The sequence below is a fragment of the Tachypleus tridentatus genome, chromosome 9 (genome assembly GCF_004210375.1).
Source record: "Tachypleus tridentatus isolate NWPU-2018 chromosome 9, ASM421037v1, whole genome shotgun sequence".
In the NCBI taxonomy this organism is placed as follows: domain Eukaryota; kingdom Metazoa; phylum Arthropoda; class Merostomata; order Xiphosura; family Limulidae; genus Tachypleus; species Tachypleus tridentatus.
Window position 1 is genome coordinate 45,958,965 of NC_134833.1, and position 23,749 is coordinate 45,982,713.

The window sequence follows — 23,749 nt, forward strand, 5'->3', positions numbered from 1 at the left end:
TTCTGAAACCCTTAGAGTTTGCAATACATGAAACTGATCGCTCCTTTGTTTTCCTTTTATGTGAAGTATTAGTGATTTAGAAAATATTCATAAGTCATGCTATTAAACAGGATTCTTTCTAGTAACTTTTTCAGATGTTCTATATTTCCTATAATAAAGATTAAATAAATTGTTACTCTAAACTGCCCTAAATAAATAAGAATTTTTAACATAATAATGTCATTATTAGAAGACACAAAGATGATATATATTTATGTATTTTTGAACTTCTATTTTGTTAAAAGTATGTGCTTTAGAACATCTTTCTTTTTTTGTTTTACCTAATTTTTATGTTATAGACGGATAAGGCTTAAGTGTTAAAACTTACCATCAGTTTTGGACAGTGTTTTGGGAGAATTTCGAGTCTGCAACAATTTTTCGAAGAGTTCACCCTGCATGAAGTAAAGCTTTCATGCGAACTCTTTGCTATAATGACAATTTTCCACACGTTTAGAGCCATTGTATGACAAAAAACATACTTTACAATGTTAAACACTGTTTTTATCAAAATTTATTTGTGTAGTACTATTAAATGCATTTCTGCTACCATATATCGGTACCATATGCTAGCTTCCTTCCATATTGTTAAGACACTGCATGTGGTAGTATGACAGTTATTTCAGACTCTATATTTGGTCAGTATGTTCATTGAAGTAGAACTCTTATGATATACTCTTGGTACAAGTTTATGGGAATTCTGAAGAGTAATAAGTATTCTCACCTTCGCTCATTGAACTGTCAAAAGTTAATTCGTCAAGTTAAGTTATTTAATTGACTTCAAAACATTTAATTGCGTTTTACTCACAGTTTCATTCAGAGCCAATACTCTAAAATAATTATACCACCCATCGAGAAAAGTTAATTGTTGAACATTTTAGTCATGCTAAGAGCCACTCAATAATAAACATAAGGTAAGTCTACATATATATTCTTTACATTATGCCACAATCTAAAATATGAATGATAGTAAAACTTTACTATAGAATGTCATGTTTGCGATAGAAAATTTGGTATCAACGTAATTATTGCTTGTTCTCCCTTATTTTCAAAAGTGAATGTTGAGCTTTGTCTGCGTGCGTAACGTTTTAAACATGGGAGAGATGAATGCTCGAATAGACACCACGGTTTGCAGTGTATATGTAAGAAGGTGTTTGTTGTTTAAAGAAATCATCCTCAGAATACAACAATTAAAAGCGTTTTAACAATGTGTTAGTTGATTCATACTTTTAATATTTAGTATGTTTGAAGATATAAACACACGTATGCTTCTGAAAATGCCTTTATTTTTAAAAGATACACTATAGTGTATACATTAATAAAACGTAAGTCTGGTTGACAAATTATAAAAGTTTTATCAAACATTGTTTTCCACGATAAATACTTCAAATACATTGAAAATAAAATTCAAAGGCACTTTTGTAAGTTAAACTTAAAAATACAGAAATATTGTGTAATATCACATATTATTAACGTATACTACACAACCGACTAAGTTATGTGACCTTTTCGAAACTGCAAAACCGAAAAATATAAAACAAACAATCAAACGGGAGCAATAATTACAAAAATTTGGATTTGTTGTGCTTTGTCTTTTTTGAAGGCACTACCTACTTAGCCACCAGATGGTAGCTCTGTCGTAAAACTATCACGTGACATAGACACACACTCAAGCGTTTACCTTTGTAGGCCAAAAATCAGAATTTAATCATTTTTGCTCAGTTAACAATATTAATAGCCATTCAGCTATATATGATAAATCAATTACAAAGCACTCTAGTTAAATGGTTTACAGTGGCATACGTATGTGCCAACAACTTCCGAGTGAAAATGGTACCCTAAGAGCCTGACAATATTGGAAGCTCAGTTACTTTTTAAACGGAGGTGGGTCCATCTTCTATAGTTACGCTTCAGAGGGGGTATATTAAATCCATTTCAGTTAAATAGCGTATTAAACACGTAATCATATATACCTTTCTATTTTAAATAGAATCTAACCTGATAATTTATTTTATAGTTCTGTTAGAAAATAAGAAAATAACTATTAAATATTTCATAACGCCTCTTAGATGAGCTTTCAAAGATTCTTTGCAGTGGCACATACACACACACATACTACTAAAGGGTAAAGTAATTAGGAAGGTATTATACAACAGGTGAAATTCATCCTTATTTACTTAAAACTACATATTTTAAAATATCTTTTTATAGTAATTTGTCATATTTCGTAATGCCTCTTAGATGAGCTTTCAAAGATTCTCTGTAGTCGCAAACACACACACATACTACTAAAGGGTAAAGTGATTAGAAAGGTATTATACAACAAGCGCAATTCGTCCTTACTTACTTAGAACTACGTATTTTAAAATTTTCTATTTATACTGATTTGTACAGGATAAATACTTCGATCGCTTTTATGAACAGTAATTATTGATAAATTAACTAACTCTTATAAAATTCTATGAAAATATATTGTAAATTTAACATGTTTTTAAAATATATTGTAATAATACGCTAAGCTTTAAAATAGAAACATTCATTAAAAATAAATTAATTTTCAATTGCTGAATTGAGTTAAACAATGTTTTTCCATATATACAGCCTCAACTATAAGCGCTGTATCAGTAATTGCAGGTAAATTGCATTTGCGTTCAAGTTTCAGTCATAATTATTTATTATCTGATAATGGACACATCATAAATAGAATCACGCATCTAACAAATGTTTCTTATTACAATCAAGTTTTATCAACATATAGCGAATGCGTGAAAGTCTCTTTTTAGTGTTATATTTACACTAAATCGCTTATACAAGTTATTTTGAGAGTACAATATACTACATTTTTGACTTAAAGATGTATGTAGAGGTTTTGAAAAAATATGTAGCATATAACTAGTAAGGCACTTCGCAATACATAGTTAAGATAAAGGCATATTTTTGTGCTCTAATATAATTATTTTTATATAATATAAATTACGAAAATATCGAGGTGCAAGAATACCAATGTTTTATAATACTAGTATTTGTAAAACTTTAAACTCTTATTATTCTAAAACTTTCGTCACGGCACATTTCAATAACAAAATATAATAATGTTAAATATATAAAGAGGGAAAAAAGGAGATCTTATGAAACATTCCTGATAACACAGCTATCAGACAATACCCATATGTACAGTAGTTCCTTTCTCAGTAAAGATACCAACAGTAACTACATACTTATCTTAAACTGATACCATTTAACACTACAAAACTAATGGTTTCTGAAAGAGTAAGTGACCTTTTTACTTTTCTGAAAACGAAAAATAAGATTACTGTATCTCCTTGTCAGAAAATAGGCCTGGGAAAAAACAAATAAGCGAGCTTAGGTTAAAGAATTTTCCAAAATTTAAACTAAATATATGAGAAGCTATGACTGTTGGTGAGAAGATGTTAAATGTTAAAAAAACAAAAATACACGCGATAAATTGACCAGATCACAACTAACTCTATTCGTCGTCCTTTTTCTCTGGATTTAAGTCGACCATGGCGTGTAACTCCTCGGGAGTGTAGCCCAAGAGAGACTGAAGATCACACACGAAACGGTACACGTAACGTTTTCCAGCAGTTTTATGGATAATATTTTTATCATAATAATATCTCAGGCCGCGACTGAGCTTCTCATAGTTCATTTTCGGTTTGTTTTTCCGAATGCCCCAACGTCGGGCTACTTCATCAGGATCTGTTAGTTTGAACTCCCAACCGTCACCTGTCCAGCTGATGAATCCTTGGCAAGTCTTGTCAGTCAGGAGTTCCAGTAAGAACTGCCACAGCTGGATAGGTCCACTCCCTACATGATAAAAATATTAAATGTTTAAAAAAAACTCCAAATGTCGCAAATGTTGAAATTTTCACACTATTTAATTACAACTACAAAAATACTGTCATCAGTTAAGAACAAAATACTGTTACGCAAGTATAGTTTTTATGGAAAGCACACACGGAGACAAATATTTTGCATAAATCAAAGTAAAAAAAAGATATTTCGAAGGCACTAAACTCAATACATTCTTCTAGATCTTCAATACATTGAATTGTTATTACTTTTACTGTATACAAAGTATCCGGTACTGTTTTATGTATTACATGCAAGTTTGAGATTTGGTAGGATTCAGGTTTGTAAACTAATAGCATAAGTAAAATAAAAATACTTTTTAAATAACGCTCAATTGTGTTTTCAAATGTAACAAGAGCTAGTAACAATGCTTTAGAATGCTTAGCATGTAAACCCTAAGTTCTCATTTGAGGTCAAGACTTAAAAAATAAACAAAAAATAAACTGACTGAGTAAATAGATGCTGTATTGACGTAACTATAAATGGTAAAAAATAAACAAACAAGAGAACACTGTAACAACTTCCAAATGGCTTGATATATTGAAGAATATTAGAATAACAACAATTCACTACTGCCTACAAGTAGAAACATAGAAAATCAAACAATAAAGTTGTATGGTATAACATTCCTCACAGTAGCACAGCGATATGTCTGCGCACTTAAAACACTAGAAACCGGGTTTCTATACCCGTTGTTGGCAGAACATAGGTAACCCCTTGTGTACTTTTGTGCTTAACTTCAAACAAACAAATTGACACAACATTTTCCATTAGAGTAACTGTGTCAGAATACATAAATGTATTTAAAAAAATAATTAGAAGGTCTTAGTAAAACGTCACTGAAGGTAAAGGTATTTTATTCATCTCTTACTTAACTGTTAGTTAGGTGTAAGTAATCCTTTGGAGGTAATGTTCTGAAAATGCATAAACTTCAAGAATGAGTAGTGCGTGTAAATCGAAGCAACAGCTGAGCTACCTATTTGACAGTTTATATTCATACGTTATGCTTGAATATGGTAATATGATGAGTTTAAACAATTATTTTGTAAAATATTCAATACAAGAAACCACCACTATTAAACGTGATGATTCGGGAGGCTCGATTTAACGCCATAAAATTTATGAATAAGTACAAAGACCCACAACTTTGTTAGAACATTTCAGTTTTGTAACAAGTTAAAACCTGATTGTGTATGTAGTTTAAGTAGTGACAATATCATTCGTGTCACTAAGAGCCAAAAAAAGGAGATTTAACAAGAGTGAAGTTACTGATAAATAATATTATTTTATAAGAGGAGAATGAATTAAGTCTTTTAAAAATGTATTAAAATTTCTATTATAATTGATGTAATTCACACATCTTTTGGCTTTTTAGGTACTATAATGTGTACTAGTTAATTAAAACATTGTTCGGTGCGAGATTAATCTAGGCCTTTCGAGTCTTGGTTTAAGTTATCAACAACACACCCGAGTAACCTGCGAGAACAGCGGCTTGAATTACTGGCTTGCTATCATCACCTCCCGTTAGAGGATTCGGTCCATGAATCTGGCCATGATTCGGATTTTGTATCTGGTTTACGTGGTTCAGTGGTAGATGGGAGTCCCGAACTGATAGTCCTACAAAGGTGGGATGATGTTGTTGGAGAGAATTGCTCACTGGACCTGTTGGCATCACAGGATGTCCTGCTAATTCAGCGTACCAGTGATCAGCTGGGCTGTGGATGGAACTTGGAACAGTTTGAAAAGGTGGTTCGTAGTGATGTGTCACATAGCCATCAGGTGGGATCATCTCGTGGTGATACTGTACTGTAAAATGAGCAAGTTTTTAATATAGCTATACTTTCTGTACACACCCATTCATGTTATAAGTCAATTCTAATGAATGGTTATTTCATATTTAAAAACAGTGCAGAAGTCTTTTGTGTTTCCTTATACATTAAAATGGAGACCAAATGTATAGCATTACTTCAGGCAGTTTCTCTATATTTCAAACAATGCTTAATTAGTTTTTGAATTTGCATTGTTCTAATTACAATATAAGAGATTGCATAAAATCACCTTAGCATCTTTTACCATTTTTTTCTAATAACTGTTTTAATTGAGAATCAGACACAGCTGTGACTGAAATTTTTTTATACAAACATGACATTTCTGAAGGTGATCATATACGTTATATCTATAGACTGATTTAGGGTTTCAAACAATTAGGAACAGTTTTAACTAACAAGGTTTCCGCCAGGTGCTCTAGATAAGTAGGTTATTGAGAACAGAACTAATTTAAAAAGAAACACCAAGCAGTATTTGTAATTATCAGTTTCAAACAAAGCGTCCTAGTTCCCCTCAACAGTGCAAGCATCAGTAACTACGTACACCACCTTAACCTATATAACATGTTACGTACTTTTCCTCCAGGCATCTCGTTATCCTATCGTTTTGTACTATTCTAAGAACATGTAGAATGAACTTGTAACTTTGCAAAAACTGCAACAATTATCCAAAAGACTGTGTTACAAGAGGGCAGATGAAAAAGTAGACTGATGTTGAAATTCACTGGAGAACTAGCAGCTTAAACGTTACGCGAACAACAATTTCTAAAGATAGCAATGATTTTTAAATAGCCAGGTGTCTTCAATATATAGAAATGTTTAAAACCGTGTAAATCCCTAAAATAAATGCCATCCACACCTCTCTGTAATACAGTTCTGTTGAGCTTAACCATTGGCACACTAAATTACGTTAAAATAATTGTGATTAATAAATTTATTTTTCAGTGCCAAAACAATCTTAAAAGTACAAGGTTCGAACTGAAACTTCGTAGAACACTCCTAATATAAGCTGTATTCAATACATGCAAGAGTGAATATTAGTAAAATCAAAACCCATACACCATTCACACAAAGAAGGAAATAAATAAAGAAAAATACTTATCAGCAAAATTACCTCTCGAATAACTTTTCGTACAATAAGTAGGCTGGTATTTGGTTTCTGGAAGCATGAGTGGGGTGGACGGCGTCGAATAAAACTCCGGACTAGCGTCCAAATAGCCTTGATGAGGAGTACTGGCTTCCAATCCGTATTCTTGTGCTTCGTTATATTGTTGGTTCAAACCCACATCCTCATGGTTCATATCATTCAAGGTGTGCATCGACTCGGTAATGTGATTGTATCCACCTATAAGAAGAAAATTAAAGTTGAATTCAAGGACATACAATCTGATATACCCTGATAATTTAAGACTTCTTTGAGCACATAAAATTATTATAAAAAAGACTATACATTGAAAATGGAATATAGTAATTGTAAAACATACCTTAGCGTTTATATTACTAAACATTTATCAACATACTAGTTTCGTTCGATCCGTCAAAAAATAGCGTGTTGGAGTTTTCTCAAACACCCCGGAAGTTCCTACCCTGTTTTAACTTAGTTTTATATCACCAAATTTCCCTTTCATCATAAAGGAAAAAAAATCACACATTGAAAGCATAAAAATAATTGTAAAGTACATTTTGTAATAACCGATAAGAGTGGTGTAAACTTAAAATGAAAAACATTAATAAAAATATGAGTACTACACACACACAAATTGCTGCTAAGAAGTAGGAGTCCAAAACCTCACTAACAAAATCTCATCATCCAAATCTTGATGCATAATACACAGCAAAAACTATAGAAGTATACCTGATTTTATAAAGTTGTCTTATTCAAGTGGCTCCATGGTAAGTGGAAAATTTCACAAATCCATCGATATTTCACACACACTATGACGTACTTTTTGTGATTATTTCATAAAAATTCAAAAATTACAGTTTGAACACCGAAGGAAAATGAAACACCTAAAAATTATGTCACAAAATGTAGACCTATAAATTAATTTCAAGTGCTATTATTACTTAAGATTAAAGGCAATACGTTTGGGAGAAGAAAGAAAATAAGATGTTTTATCCATAAAAAGTAATAATAAAATCGAAAACTTCACGGAAGCCAAAAATTCGCCAAAAATGTCTAAATGTGTACGTTAAGCTAAGTATATTCTTGAATTAAAACATAAAACGATCTAAAAAAGTGGAATTCAAGTCAGGCATTGTGAACGTTTGAAGTATTATATACATACTTAAGACAATAATATCAGGTCATAGTTTTGTTGCTATGCGACACAGATGAAAAGAGCGTTACCAAAAAAAAAACAACAACTGGCTTTTATATATATTAGAATTTGCTAAATGTTTAAAAACTAAAGTTAAATGATCATCTACTACCGCTAAATTTTACATCAAAAATATTTTAAAGTAAAACATTTCGTAGTTTATATGAAACAAGAGTAGTTTCTAAATATCTCAAATGAAACATACTAATAGTACTCTGGAACAGCAACATTATAAATATACAGTTCTCTTAACAGGAATGGCTATACCTGCTAAAAGTAACCTTAAGAAGAACTACGATTGTTCAAGGTAATCAAGAAGAGATAAAAATACAATATGTTCTAAATGAAAAGTTAAACAAAAAGATAATTATAATTATTGAAAAAAATATTGACTAAGCAATACAAATATATTAAATCTTACAAAGGGAGTAACGTTAACAAAGAGAAACAGCGAAGATATGTATCCTCAAATACTTCAAGGTCTGTTGGTTTACATACCATTCAATTAAGAACTGTACATACGAAGCCAGTTAACCAATCAAAGGATATGTTTTTGTTTTTGTCCTAAACTCTACTAACCTCAAAACTTTATTTCTTCAGCAAATTAACCAGCCATCAAAACTTTTACTAACAGCATAGGTTTCAATGACATCGGTTCCGACTGGGTGAATACAATGTCAAAAGGCAGATTCTTTGGAAAGCGAAAAAGTTGCTTCACTGTTTTATTTTATTTTTTCGTTCAAGATCAATGGCCATAGCCTTAGCGGCATGTATGTGTAAGCATGAATTTTACTGAAGCAAGGAAAGATAGGAATGATATGACAACAGTCTGAGTTAACATTTGGCCTTCAGCTATAACGATAAATTATTAACACAACATACATTTCTGTGTCTACTTCTTTAAATACGTCAAACTATAATGAAATCAAAATCGAAGTAAAGTTGATTATTTTAGGATTTTCTCTGGGTGGCGTAAGGAAATGTCAAGTTACTAGTATACAGTTATGGTTGAAAATCAGATAAAAATACGTCCTACAAAGCAAAAAGTGTGTATGAATAAATTCTAGTCCTTCTTCAAAGAAGTGTACTTATAAGCTTAAAGATAAATTAAATATTGATATAATGAAATGAAACCATCAATCAAAGTAATGTAAAAAGCTATAAAGTACTTGCTTTGTAACTACCTATAAACCAAAAATTCTTAAACGTCATTCCACAATAAACTGATCTTGGATAGTTTATATTTTCGAAAATAACTAAGGATAATGGATTTATTTATTTCCTGTTAGAATAAAAAAGCATTAAAAGCGAATGATATTAACTGTTGTTTTGGTAAAGTTTTTTTTATTAACGATTAATGAATTTGTTATTAAAGGAATGGATAGACATTTGAATATATTTAATAGAACCAGAGTGTTGTGAAGCGAATTTGTTTGCTTTGTTTTCTGTTATATATGCTAACTAAAATTACAAACAGCAAATAAGTGAAATACACGTAAGGGAAATTTACAAAGATAAATTATTTAGCAGTTTTGGTGAAAATAATTTTTATTAACGCCTAATAAATTTGTTAGTAAAGGAATGGATAGACATTTGAATATATTTAGACAATCAGAGTGTTGTGAAGCGAATTTGCTTGCTTTATTTTCTATTACGTATGCTGCCTAAAATTACAAACAGCATGACAAGTTAAATACGACGGCTGTTCAAAAAATACGCGGACTGTTTGAATTGCGCGGCTCCAGTTGGTTCCAGGGGAATCCGCTTGATGTTGCTAGGTTCGCACAGATCAGCTGATTACGACGCCGTTTCCCGATTGCAGATATCTTCTTTTGTGTATTAGCTACGCGGTTTTAAGTGAAGTGCGATTTTTTCGTTTGGTGGATTTCAGAATGAATGATCTGAAGGAGCAACGACTTGCTGTGAAATTTTGTGTTAAACTTGGAAAATCTGCAACTGAAACTTTTACTATGCTTAACACGGCTTACGGTGATGTTGCTATGAAGCGTACGGCATGTTTCAAGTGGCATGAACGTTTTAAGGATGGTCGACAGTCCATTGAAGACAATGAGCGTCCTGGACGTCCTTCCACGTCAACTGACGTGAGTTTTTGGCCAAACACTCGATCACTGTTCTTCCCCACCCCCCTACTCACCTGACCTTGCTACTTGCGATTTTTTCTTGTTCCCCAAACTCAAAAGACCCTTGAAAGGAAGAAGATTTGAGACGATTCCAGAGATTAAGGCAAATGCGACGAAGGAGCTGGAGGACATTACAAAAGAAGCGTACCAGGACTGTTTCAACAAGTGGAAACACCGTTGGTATAAGTGTGTGCGTTGGGGAGGAGAGTATGTTGAAGGGGTCCCAGACCTATAACTTCTAGTACATTTTGTTTTATGACGTCAGTCCGCGTATTTTTTGAACAGACCTCGTACACGTAAGGGAAATTTACAAAGATAAATTATAAGATATTGTAACTAAACAGTGGTGTAAACGTATAATACATGAATTTTAATTATCGTCTTCATATGCTTTATTTTATACGTAGTTCACGAAGTCGAAGCACTCTACTTCTAAAATTATTTTATTCTTAGCAGATTAATTCTTTAAAAATACAACTAAACGACCTTGGAAGGGTTAACATAGTAAAACTTTTATGTAATACAATAAGTATTCATGATTGTGTTTGGATATACATATATATTAATTTAATTATCTAAAAACATCACTTAAGTTACTAGTATTTTTAACAAGGAGAATAGACGTATATGAACAATTGTTTTTGTTGTTTTTTTAATTCCGCGCAAAGCTACTTGAGGGCTATCTGCGCTAGCCGTTCCTAATTTAGCAGTGTAAGACGAGAGGGAAGATAGTTAGTAATAACCACCCATTGTCAACTTTTGAGCTACTTTTTTAAAAATGAATAGTGGGATTGACCATCACATATAACACCCCCGCTGCTGAAAGGGCGAGCATGTTTGTTGTGATAGAGATTCGAACCCGTAACCATTGGATTAGGAGTGGAGTGCCTTAACCACTTGGCCATGCCGGACCTTATTTAAACCACATCGGGCTATCTGCTGAGCCTACCAAGGGGAATCGAACACCTGATTTTTACCGTTGTAATTTCATAGACTTACCACTAGGGGTTTTCTTTGGGGCAAACTATTTATAATAAACTTCACTGATGTCAATTATGAAGAAATATTATTGAAGTTTCATTCACCAATATCTGGTGTAAAAGGAAAGAAAAACGTATAGATGTATTTTTCGCTTCATATCTACTCAGCTGGGTTAGATTGGCTTTGGTGAAATCTCCGGATACAACCGAAACAAAACAAAAGGTAAGCATCATTTTTCTCGTCACCGCAAATTAAACGAGAAAACTCCACCAAATACAGTTGAAAAAGTGTATTATAGAAATAGCATTAATTTTCTTCTGAGATCTTGCAGTGTAGAGACATACGATACGACGAAAAAATACAATTAAAAGGACATAGAGTAACTGAAAATACTTAAATGATTAATGTATCATGCTATTGTTTTTCAGAATACAAAAAAAAAAAACACGTTTCTCTCTTGAAGTCCGTTCATGATTGAAAGAACTTTCTGTAGCTGAGAAGCTGACAAGGGAGAAAGATATTTCAGTAGCAGGAACTGATTGTGTTAAAGGCTTTCATTTGTTAAATGAACTGTGCAAAAGAGTTGCTCTCTAGAACAATGGTAGTGTTAAAATGCATATAGGAATTAATATTCTTAGCATAACGTTCCAGCATTTTACTGTTTCCAGCAAATAAATGTTTTTTGTTTTTTTTTAACTTACAATACTACTGTACAATTAGCGAAGTTGATATAGAGAAATGGAACAAATAGCGATCTATATTTAGTCTTAAATAGCGATAGATAGAACATACGGTGTGGTACAAGCTTGTAAGCAACAGTTTTGTTTTGTTTGTTTTTGGAATTTCGCACAAGCTACTCGAGGGCTATCTGTGCTAGCCGTCCCTAATTTAGCAGTGTAAGACTAGAGGGAAGGCAGCTAGTCATCACCACCCACCGCCAACTCTTGGGCTACTCTTTTACCAACGAAAGGTGGGATTGACCGTCACATTATAACGCCCCCCACGGCTGGGAGGGCGAGCATGTTTGGCGCGACTCGGGCGCGAACCCGCGACCCTCAGATTACGAAGCGCACGCCTTAACGCGCTAGGCCATGCCGGGCCTGTAAGCAACAGAAACAAGGAGGAAATCTAGAATCTGAGAGTAGTGGAGCAATTGAAAGATCAACTAAAGGATTTGTTTGTTTGTTTTTGAATTTCGCACAAAGCTACTCGAGGGCTATCTGTGCTAGCCGTCCCTACTTTAGCAGTGTAAGACTAGAGGGAAGGCAGCTAGTCATCACCACCCACCGCCAACTCGGGCTACTTTTTACCAACGAATAGTGGGATTGACGGTCACATTATAACGCCCCCACGGCTGGGAGGGCGAGCATGTTTGGCGCAACGAGGATGCGAACCCGCGACCCTCGGATTACGAGTCGCACGCCTTAACACGCTTAGCCATGCCGGGCCCTCAACTAAACGAAGTGGAGGGTTTGTTTGGCTTTCACAAGGCGCGTTGTTATGCACCCTGTTATATCTAATACTTTTTCGTAACATGATAACTTATTGTAATTTTTCATGTACTTCATGCATAGAGTTAAACGTTAACTTCAATTTTATTACAATAAAAAATTTATTTACAAGAATGTTTATTAATTTGTTAAAACTAGTTTTTGTCCCTTAAGTGAGCACAGTTATGCTATAAGACACAGAGAGAATAAAAAAACCCGTCCCCTAATATTTTTGAATTTTGTGTTTGTTGTAACATAAAATATCTGTCAGATTATACTTCGTCCTCTAAAATGCAAGTCTAGATGTCAAGATCCTTTTTCTATAGAAATCTGTGTAATCTGAAAAAATTTTCACGAACTAAGTTTGTAAATAAGGATAGAAATTAGAAATATCCACCAATACATGCTATTTGTGAGCAAACTGGACAGACAGCTAAATTATAAAGGGAAAATAAGAAAGTTGTAGTAAGAAGAGATAATTTAATGTGCTCTGTTGAAGAGATAGGAAACATTTAGATAATCATTTAGAAGAAGTGATGATAAATGGGCAAGACATAAATGCATTAAAGGATACTGATAGTTTGAAAACTTTGGTGAGAAAAAGAGTTGGTAAAAGATAACCAGCTTATAAGTGTTACATTATATTTAATTGGGTTTAGCCCCATAGCAGGAGGGGCTAAGTGTAATGTACCAATAGTTAAAGTAACATTTAACATGTGGAGATTTTGAAGCGAAAAATCTGAAAGTGTAATAGATGGTATTTCACATCTGTTTTTGTTTGGTAATGAAGTAGAAACTGTTGGGTTGCGAAATACACCGATAGCAATGGTAACACATAGTCAAAGTAGCTAGATAACAGACAATATGAGAAAAAAAAAAGTAACAGGTGTAGGTGTTACTGAAGATATAGATTCTCAAGTAAACAATACAAATTATGACAATTTTTAAATTACTATTATAATAGGAAATATGGATCAAGAACAAATAAATAGACGGTAGTTAGAAGTTGAGGATTTGGAAGTATCTCGCAGTAAGGCCATAGTAGAAGAAGCGAAAGTAACTAAACTTGGGCATAATTATTATTACTGGCAGGAAGGAGTGTGGTATACATGTAATGGAATGACTATATAGGAATTGAGAACCAACTAATAACCCTAAAGGAATGTAGACCAACAGTGTTAGAGTTACGACATGATGAAATTGTGGCTGGACATTCAGACGCAGCTAAAACTAAAGATAGGATCCGAAGGATCAATAAAAACTATTACTGGCCGGTTATCTTTGGAGGAATAGAGACCTAGGTAAAAAGATACTCAGCGTGACAGTTAGCTGGTAGGATGGGCATGGTTAATTCACCAGTTACTAGTGAATTTCTTTGTTCTGTCAATGCCAGTATTATGAGAGTTGGTCAGAATACAAAGTCGAGTCACAAAATGTACTAGCAAATGTGGCCAACTTGAAACAAATGTTAGCAAAGGGAGAGAAGTTAACAGGTAAAGCTACTCAGAATATTAGGAATAAACAACAACTTTACTATGAAAAGAATGTAGAAAACTGGAACTTAAGGTGTATCATTAAGCATCGGCAAGGTGGATAGGTCCTTTCTCTATAATTAAGTGTGTAGATATAGCATTTACCTTGAAAACAGATCATGACTTTTTAATTTAATTTTACAGAGTGAGAAATGAAAACAGAAGATTACAGCAATGGAGTCTGTTACTTACTCAGAGTTTAGTTTAAATTACATTTTAGACCAGCGAGTGGCCATCTAGTATATTAGCCATTTCTTATAGACCAGCGAGTGACCACCAAGTATGTTAACAATTTGTTATAGACCAGCGAGTGATCACCAAGTATACTAACGATTTGTTATAGACCAGCGAGAGACCACCAAGTATACTAACGATCTGTTACAGACCAACGAGTGACCACGAGTATACTAATGATTTGTTATAGACCAGAGAATGGCCACCAAGTATACCAGTGATTAAATATAGACCAGAGAGTGGGCACCAAGTATACCAGTGATTCAATATAGACCAGCGAGTGGCCACTGCGTATATTAGCGATTTGTTATATACCAGCGAGTGACCATCAAGTATGCTATGCTAACGACTTGTTATAGACCAGCGAGTGGCCACAGAATATACTAGCAATTTGTTATAGAATGGCGAGTGACCACCAAGTATGCTAATGATTTCTTATAGTCCAACGAGTGACTATCGAGTATACTAGCGAATTCTTATAGACCATGGCCACCGAGTACACTAGCGATATGTTATAAACCAGCGAGTGACCACCGAGTATACTAGCAATATGTTATAAACCAGCGAGTGACCACCGAGTACATTAGCGATTGAGTTATTAAGATCAAACTGTGACTTCCTGCTGATTAAAACTAATATATATTTGTATATAGATACGAAACGTAAGATCCATCCAACTTGGGTTAAAAATGATGTGTGTGAATATCTATCTGATCGTGTAAATGAATGGACGAGTAAGAATTTGAGAGCTTACTGATTCAAACACTGAGCAGTGAAGATAGAATGTAGGAGAGGAGGATATTTCCAGGTGAATGTATATAAATACACACATACACACACATGTATTGCATAAAGTGAGCTTTGTTAATTGAGAGGCAAAACAATCTATTGAAGAATGTGATGACACGCCGATATTTCAAAGACCGGGATAACATCGAGATCAGTAGAAACACAGCCAAACTTGAATACAAACAATACTGGTGAATGTATTCAAAAAAAGAGGGAAGATGTGTTATGTTAGAAACATCAGTTGGAGTTGAGATGGATGAGAAAGTAGTGAATTTTGGTCAGTCCTTGAGGGTTTAAGATACTAGAGCATTTTAAGTAATTAAGAAAATATTAGGTGGATGGGCTTCCTTTCTTGTCTATTAGTATCGAGACAACAGCGTTCCCTCATAGATTATGAAACTTTGTAATTTTGGAAACAATTGTGTTCGGAGTGATTTTAAGAAAGAAATATAAACGTCAGAAGTTCAACAGAAGAAAGAAAAAAGATTACTTTATGTAAGATTTGTTTGTTTGTTTTGAATTTCACGCAAAGTTACACGAGGACTATCTATGCTAGCCGTCCCTAATTTTGCAGTGTAAGACTACAGGGAAAGCAGCTAGTCGTCACTACCCACCGCAAACTTTTAGGCTACTCTTTTACCAACGAATAGGAGGATTGACCGTAACATTATAACGCCCATACAGTTGAAATGAAGAGCATGTTTGACGTGACGGGGATTCGAACGTGCGACTTATGTAAGAGAGAGAACGAATGAACAGAGAAAGACAAAGGGAGGCGAAAGAAGTAATAAAGAAGCCAGTAAAAACCAAAACCTAATTCTAAATCAATGCATTTTAATTATAGTAATAAACAGCGATTTGCTATGTACACTGGTACAAATTAATTTGTGATAGATATAAGTAAAATTCTAATAAAGTTAAAGGGAGAACACTCCCACTGAAAGTAGTTAGGAAAATCTATGCTACCAAACAGTTTTGTTAACTTCTAACCATTACTGAAATGATCATGTTCTCTAACTTCTGTACTGTACTAAACACAAAGAATTATTATTCTGTGACAAGAACGATCGATGAGTTTATTTAATTTCCAAAAAAAATAATTTTATGTTTAAAATTATAACAATGATGAAGTAACATTAAAGAGATAGTTTTAATATGATTACTTCTTTATTTCAAACTCATTGCTGAAGTCAATGGAATATTAGTAAATATAAATCTCTTCTAATTTTTATTTTATTAGAAATGCAATACAATGTATTTCATGATGCTAAACGATTGGCATGACAACCTCATAAAAGCTCTTCACGATAACGCACCAAACTCTTTAAGATTCCAGCCCTGTATGTAATTTCTGAGTTTCATTATTAACGAACAAGGCGTGACCTAGGATAAGTAGGAGGTACTTCAGAAGACTGACATTAGAGTAGCTCAAGAGTTAGCGGTGGGGGTTGTTGGTTAGCTACTTTCCATATATCAGATACTTAGTAGTGAAGGCTTCAGCAGATCGTCTTCTTGTGAGTTTGCGTAAATATCCAAAATAAACAAATATGACTAACATTTACCAACTTCTATCACTTCAATTATTTCTCTATCTTTAAATAATTTATGTCATATATTAGGCTTTAGTCCCAAATTACAGAACTGTCAAATACGGTAATGTATAAGAATCTCACGAATACAAATTATCACTCACTGTGTGGCGACATCAATTACATACGATTTTACTTTTCCCACCTGTTTTTAATACATTCTTCGACAAAAAAGCTTTAACGCATTCGGCAGATGGGGAGATTATCAACATTCTGGGAGGTGCGCGTGTTTTAACATTAATCAGCAAACCACCACCAACAATAAGAACAACAAAAAATACATAACCACAGGCTCACACCGGAAGTGAGGTGTTGGCTATTACATTGAATGACAGGTGAGCGGTGTTTGCATGGTAAGACTCGAGAAAAACTCACATGCATAAACATCTCATTTATAATCTCTTAATTTGTAAATCCGAATTTTTGTATAAATCTGCGAATGGAAATTAATTGCTTTTCAGTGATACCAGATTCTAGAGAAATGTTATCATTATACAACTTACGGTAACTGTTAAAAAAGTGTGCGCTCTTTGAGTTTTTACTCAGATTTTGTCTTTTCGATGATACCAGATTCCAAAGAAATGGTATCAGCATACAATTTACGGGTAACTGTTAAAGAGTGTGTGCTTTTTGCGTTTTTACACAATTCCTAATTTAACACTTAAAAAACAACAAAGTAAAAATAGAAACATTAATGCAATTCAGAAAGGAAAAAAAAAGCTTTGTATAACAATTCAAGTAAAAATAAACAACATGACTTTTATAGACCGTAACTGGGTCGTGATGTTAAGCAAACAATAAACACTAAAATACTGTTACATTTGTATGACTTGTCATACTTGCTATTAGTCATGGTATATCATTAACCAAATCTGTTTAACATGAGGGTACGGGTTCTAATCCCTGTCGCACCAAATCTGCTCTCTCTTTTAACCGTGGGAGTGTTATAAAGTGACAGTCAATCACATCATTCGTTGGTAAAAGAGTAGCCTAAGAGCTGGCGGTGGGTAGTGACGACTAGCTGCCTTCCCTCTCGTCTTACACTACTAAATTAGGGACGGTTAGCGAAGATGGCCCTCGTGTAGCTTTGTGCGAAATTAAAAACAAACAAACAAAATCTGTAGGAAATGTCTCAACAAGTGTAAACATTAGTAGATGTAATGGGTCTACGGTAACAAATGTGAAGGTAAAATGCTTAATGTTTTGATTTGTGGTATATTATAACCACATGTGATATATACATTGAATACGCTTGTAGATTTTCCTTTAATTTTATTCTGTTAGTGCAATCCACTACCTTTGATTTCATTTATCTCTTTTTTTCCGGACAGAAGGTATGTCATATACTGTGACTCGATGGCATGGCTTATGCGGGAGGGTTCGTGACGCATGAAGGAGAGAATCCCGTTTCCGGACACAACAAAAGTTCACACTTCTCCTCGTAGCTGTTGCATCCAGTGATACAGTTATTGCCCTTTTTATGGGACAAGAGATTTCCGCTGACCAACAGGTGCGAATGGCCGGATATGACCATTTCTACTTTAAGGCCATATCAGCATTTGTAGGTGTAGTATAAAGTTTAAACCTGATATAAATTAAAATGTCCGTAAGCACATAAATGATTCTGTAGATATTAGTTAATTAACGTACGTTTGTTAGTGTTTTTGCTCTTTATGGGAAGCATGTGCCCCATAAACTTCCAGCCATCACAAGTATTTCAGAAAAAGCTAATTTTAGAAAATATTAAATAAAACATATTTTAAACATTATAGGTGTAAGATATAAAATACTTATATGATACTTTTTAACATAGGTCCACGTTGTTTCTTTAATTCTTATGTTACTAATGCATTAAAATGCAGAAGAAAAGTGCCCGAATCTTACCCTCTACATACGTTTGGCCATTGGGAATCGGAGTCCGAGGTCCAGTACCGTTCATGACAGGGATGACCTTAGGTTCTGGTAACGGGTAAGTATCCCCTTGACTGAAAAATTCGTCAAAGTCTGGCATGCATACCGACTCGTACAGATTAGAAGGAACGTTTTCCAAGGAAGCTCTTTCTTTATCCACGGCTTAAGAAAAGAAAAATTATATTATAAGACTGGATTTGATGGTTTGGTACAATGAAAGCATTAATAGGTATTGGTAGAAATAAAAATAATTAAAGGTTTAATATGAATATAACCTATCAGACGCTGATGTTTTTTTTCTTCTGTAAGTTTATCACGGTATAACTAATTTATGAAGACTGGAAATAGAAAGATATTCTGAGAATAATAGAGCGTCATTTATGCAACATAAAGAATAATTTCTAACATTATGGGTTTCAACCATGTTCATTGTATTTGTATATTTGCTACAGTCTAATGAGAGTTCAAATGACATTATAAAACTGAAATATATACATGTAATTTTATCATTATTCAGTAATTCTGATGTTACCGATATGAACAGACATTCATATTTTATTTCTTAGACAACATCTAGCAATACAGTTGTGATTTAATTTCTATGCATGAAGAATATTGAAATAGTCATAACTAACTACAAAGTGTTATCCAGTGAAACTCTTGTTTTTTGTGAATTTTACATAATTTGTGTTGAATGTTTTAAAGAAATGATCAAGTTGTGTTAATTTCAAAACATTAGTAAGTTTTAGTTTCTCTGCATCTGCAAAACTCTAATACTGCTCTTTATCTCTAAAGCATTTTTCATTGAAAGAGTTTTAGTGTTCTCTAAATGGGCGATCAGCAAAGTACTGATTTCAATAGTTTAACATCTTAGTTTATGTGCATCTACATACCTTAATTAACAATAGCAATGAACTACTTGAATATGATTAATATACATATATATATTTAACACCATTCTATTATTGTAAGGAACAAATTAGATCTCAAGGAAGAGAAAACTACATTGTTATGTTCAGTTATATAAAATTGGTTTAGAAAATTTCTTTCTTTGTTGAAAAAAAATTAAAATATAGCAATATGTATTATAAAAACATAGTCAAATAAGCCCCATAACAAATTTACGTAAAAACTAGGTAAATCCTATTCTGGGTAAACCAAGTTAAAATACACTTAAATAAAAATGTTTACTGAAACCTTAATATCATATTAAAACATACGATCGCTTAGAGACAAACTAAACGCTGAATAAATAGTGCAGTACGCTTCTGGTCATACTCATAAAAATATTGCTAAACGCAAACTAACGTGGCAGGGGTTTAGTTTAGAGAGAGAGAAATCGTAAGAATTTTTTCTCCAACTGGGGTGTTCAGGAACGTTGTGGTTCCTCTTCGTCCCCTATAATATTGCTTGCATCTATGCTTCATTTTTATGTTACTTTTGTCTTTTGTGAGAGTTATGATACATTTTTTTACCTTTTTATTGCTTGTTATGTTATTTTCATCAAACATATATGCACTTTTTAACTATTACAAACCTACATTTTACACTCACATATTCTTGAAATGGAAAAAAAAAAGTCAGTTAGGTTCCTCCCCAGATCTACATACGTACTTTTATATTACTTATTCTTGTTGAAAAGTAGCATCCAAGAATACGATATTGCATAAACTATAGGTCTACACTGATACAAGTTAATTATTGAATGAGTTTATTTAAAACACTAATTTAACTTTATTTAGGAAACAAATTATCATAATTTTCGCACCTGATTATAAACTGTCTCTGACAGAAATATAGCTATCAAAAACTTATTTTCAGATTACGTATGTGCTTTATCCGTCTGTCAAGGATAGCAATAAATTGACAACCGAGTCAATTTGTGTTGTCACTTATCGAGTTAAAGTGTTTGTTATGCTAGAGGATTAACAATGTCACTGTGTCCTGGGTGATTCTACGGAAAAAGGAGAAAGAGACTGAAGTCAATGCGGATACATTACTTACTGAACGAGAGGAAGGGCTTTGGGACGACAGAGGTAGCAGTCGGAAACAGAGTAAATACAGTATTATAGAATTTTCCCGACGGACGTCAAGTCAGGATGTTGGTTGGAGGAGAATATGATAAACCTGCTGGAGTCAACTGGTACAGTTATTGTATTCCAGGATAAGGGGTAATACAGCGCGTCTATATCAGATTTGGTTTAACTATTGATGGATTTACAAATTACACAGGATAAATATCCAGAGTAATAGTTATAGAGAAACGGAGGATCACCTGCTCAGGTCTGGAAAGAAAGTTAAGATAATATTCTATACGAGTTCGTGGCAGATATATTTCGGAGGACAAACTGAAAGCTTGAACGTAGGATTTTAATCTTTCCTTCAGTCAACACACAGGTAAGAGCAATGTTGATTTACTATAGCATTGCGCACGAGCGTATGGGAGGATCAAGGGTTAGTATCTCTGTGTTCATTGGTTGTTACTGCCATGTAGCATATACAGATAGGGGTGATAAAATTACGGGGGAGGAGTAGTGGTATACCTAAAGTTCCAGTTCATTACATCATGTATGAATCTCTTTTTTTTTTTGGGAAGTGTTTAGAACGTAACGTGTCAGTGTAGAGGAATTTGTTGAAGGCTTAACAACCTCACTAATTCTGATACAAAGTTGAAAATCTAAAATGCCTAAGCGATATGTTTCAGTGTCCTAAGACGTAAACACCAAATACTCAACCCATAGAATATAAAACTTGGTTAAAATGTCAGTTTTACATGTCTAAAGTAAATTTATGTGTGTATATAAATATACAAATTAAAACACAACGTCAGGTTACTTTCAATGCAGACACAAGAAACCAAACGTAACTAGTAACCGATAAACTTACCATATTACAAGTTTTTCCATCAAAGCTTTAGTATTCAAATAGTTATACGCCTGGAAGTGTATTATTTGTTTAGATGTTTCAGTACATTGTTTGTCAATTAAAAGAATATCCTCGATAGGCACATTACAGTTATGTGTCAATTAAACTGATTTGATTAAAACTTCTCTACCGTAAAATTGAGTAGCTGGTATGTGTTGAAGGTTCTTTTCTATGATTTTAGAGAAATATTCGAATTTATTTTTGGTGTAGTATTAAATAATTGAACTGTGATGTGTTTATTCAAATGTTGACAAACGTTTTTACGCGTCAGCCAAATAATTTATTTTATGTTAAATCCATTTGAATATCTTACCATTTGGACACTTGTTTCACTAATAAAATATAGTTATTCGATGACTATTCCCTGTTTCGTTCTAGTAAAGTAACACGTTGTTTTTATTTTAAGAGAAATTTCTGAGTAGTTTAGTTTTACAATTTTTTACACAACTTTGATGGTTTTTCCAAACTTTTTATCTTAGAGTGAAAAATATTAAATTAATTAACTACAACACTGTTTCGATACATGTAACGATTTCTCGTGTGTTTGCTAGTTTTCCAACCAGTACCTATCCCACACAATAAACAGGATATCCCGCTTCATTCGCCCCGGTCTTATGGTCCCACGTTTGCGTATCTGTTTTCCGCTGCACCAATTTCGTCATCATTTTCCGGTTCTATTTACTGCTCACGATACAAAGAAATGTTTTGCCCAAGCTACATTTTAACAGGGAATCGTACCATTGGCAACTCCACCCAAATCAGTTGCTAATAGCTGCAGCGATTCTAAACAAAATATTTCAGCAGCACCATAGCTTTCAGAAACATGTGTACAGCAATTTCCAAAATGTAGTAAGGAATATCACAGTTTAGAGAAACACACCTAAAAGCTACGTGTTTATACCCATCTCAATGAGTAATTGAAAAAAAGGTTTTTATCTCATAAAACTTTCTGTCCATAATGTTTCATATTTTAACAAAATTGTTAATATACGAGTGTTTTAAAGTGTGTTAAAATTACCTTCAGCTGAAAAATTTAAATATTTAAGATATGTCACGTCTCAGTCATACCTTTTTGTAACAAGTCTAAATGTTCCCACAATATATCACCCATGAACGGTGGAACACGTGCTAAAAAGGATTCTTTACCAAGAGCACACATATCTAGCCCTTTCATCTTAAAATTATGAAGATTAACTCCTTCCAAACTGAATTCTTGAACTGCCCAACTCAACCACTGTGTGACATTAATGTCATTCCATTCTCGTGGGTCTGTAAAGAAATAACTGGATTATTGTACTACAGTAATAACATTAAACGTTTGAAATTTTACTCTTTAAGTAAGTGTTCAAATATTTTATGAGAAAAATAAGGAATATTACAACAATTAGCAACAGAAAAAACCCGATTAACCGTTATATAAGAACAACGAATTTAGAAAACAAACATTAATGTTTATTAAATATAGTAAACGATAAAAATAATCTTAAAACTTGGAAACTATGCAGATGATGTATTGTGTTTGATCGCTTAAACGTGATAACAAAATTTATGGAATTCAGTAATTAGGAAATAATGGAATTGGTAATGAGAATATATATAATAATAATAATAATAACATCTTGAATCAATAACACAAAACCCTTCCTTTTAATAACTAGAATACAAAACGTCAAACAAACAATAACAAATAATACATTACTTTAAAGTCAGTATTACTCTTTCTGTAAATGCAGGTTTACTTGTCGGAGAGTGAAAGAAATACGAAACAGTTATGACAGTTAAAATTTATTTTTTGCTAGTATATTTCTTGTACGAGTCGCAGCTCGGTTCTTCGAGAACACCAAGGAGGATGTAGACCTTTCAAAAATTTACATCACAAAGTTTTGTAGTAGCAAGGAAGTAACTTTAGTCGCCTATCAGAAATTTAATATTATGTTTCCTGCATGCGTATGCGTTTTCTTATAGCAAAGCCGCATCGGATATCTGCTGAGTCCACCAAGGGGAATTGAACCCCTGATTTTAGCCTTGTAAGTCCCTGGACTTACCGCTGTACTAGCGGGGGGCAATTTCCTACGAAGTTATAATATTTACGTCTTCCCAT

General features: G+C 33.4%; 2 protein-coding genes across 13 annotated transcripts in view; one reads left to right on the forward strand and one right to left on the reverse strand.

The window, feature by feature from the left end:
- Positions 1–1,302: 1,302 nt before the first annotated feature.
- Positions 1,303–23,749, reverse strand: part of LOC143225187 (protein C-ets-1-like) — a 72,352-nt gene continuing 49,905 nt past the window's right edge. For 4 of the 6 annotated variants that reach the window (XM_076454156.1, XM_076454158.1, XM_076454157.1 and 1 more), the window contains exons 3-7: positions 22,717–22,917; positions 18,697–18,885; positions 6,850–7,080; positions 5,377–5,715; positions 1,303–3,864 (exon numbers count right to left, since the gene is read on the reverse strand). In XM_076454156.1, coding sequence (XP_076310271.1) covers positions 3,524–3,864; positions 5,377–5,715; positions 6,850–7,080; positions 18,697–18,885; positions 22,717–22,917 — 1,301 coding nt within the window. In that variant the 3' untranslated portion in view covers positions 1,303–3,523. The remainder of the gene's footprint in view (positions 3,865–5,376; positions 5,716–6,849; positions 7,081–18,696; positions 18,886–22,716; positions 22,918–23,749) is intronic. The other 2 variants (XM_076454160.1, XM_076454161.1) reach the window with 1 other exon arrangement.
- The window catches only part of LOC143225188 (uncharacterized), a 109,687-nt gene continuing 106,687 nt past the window's right edge, over positions 20,750–23,749 (forward strand). For all 7 annotated transcript variants that reach the window (XR_013013670.1, XR_013013668.1, XR_013013671.1 and 4 more), the window contains exon 1: positions 20,750–21,120. The gene's annotated coding sequence lies outside the window, so the exon portion shown is untranslated. The remainder of the gene's footprint in view (positions 21,121–23,749) is intronic.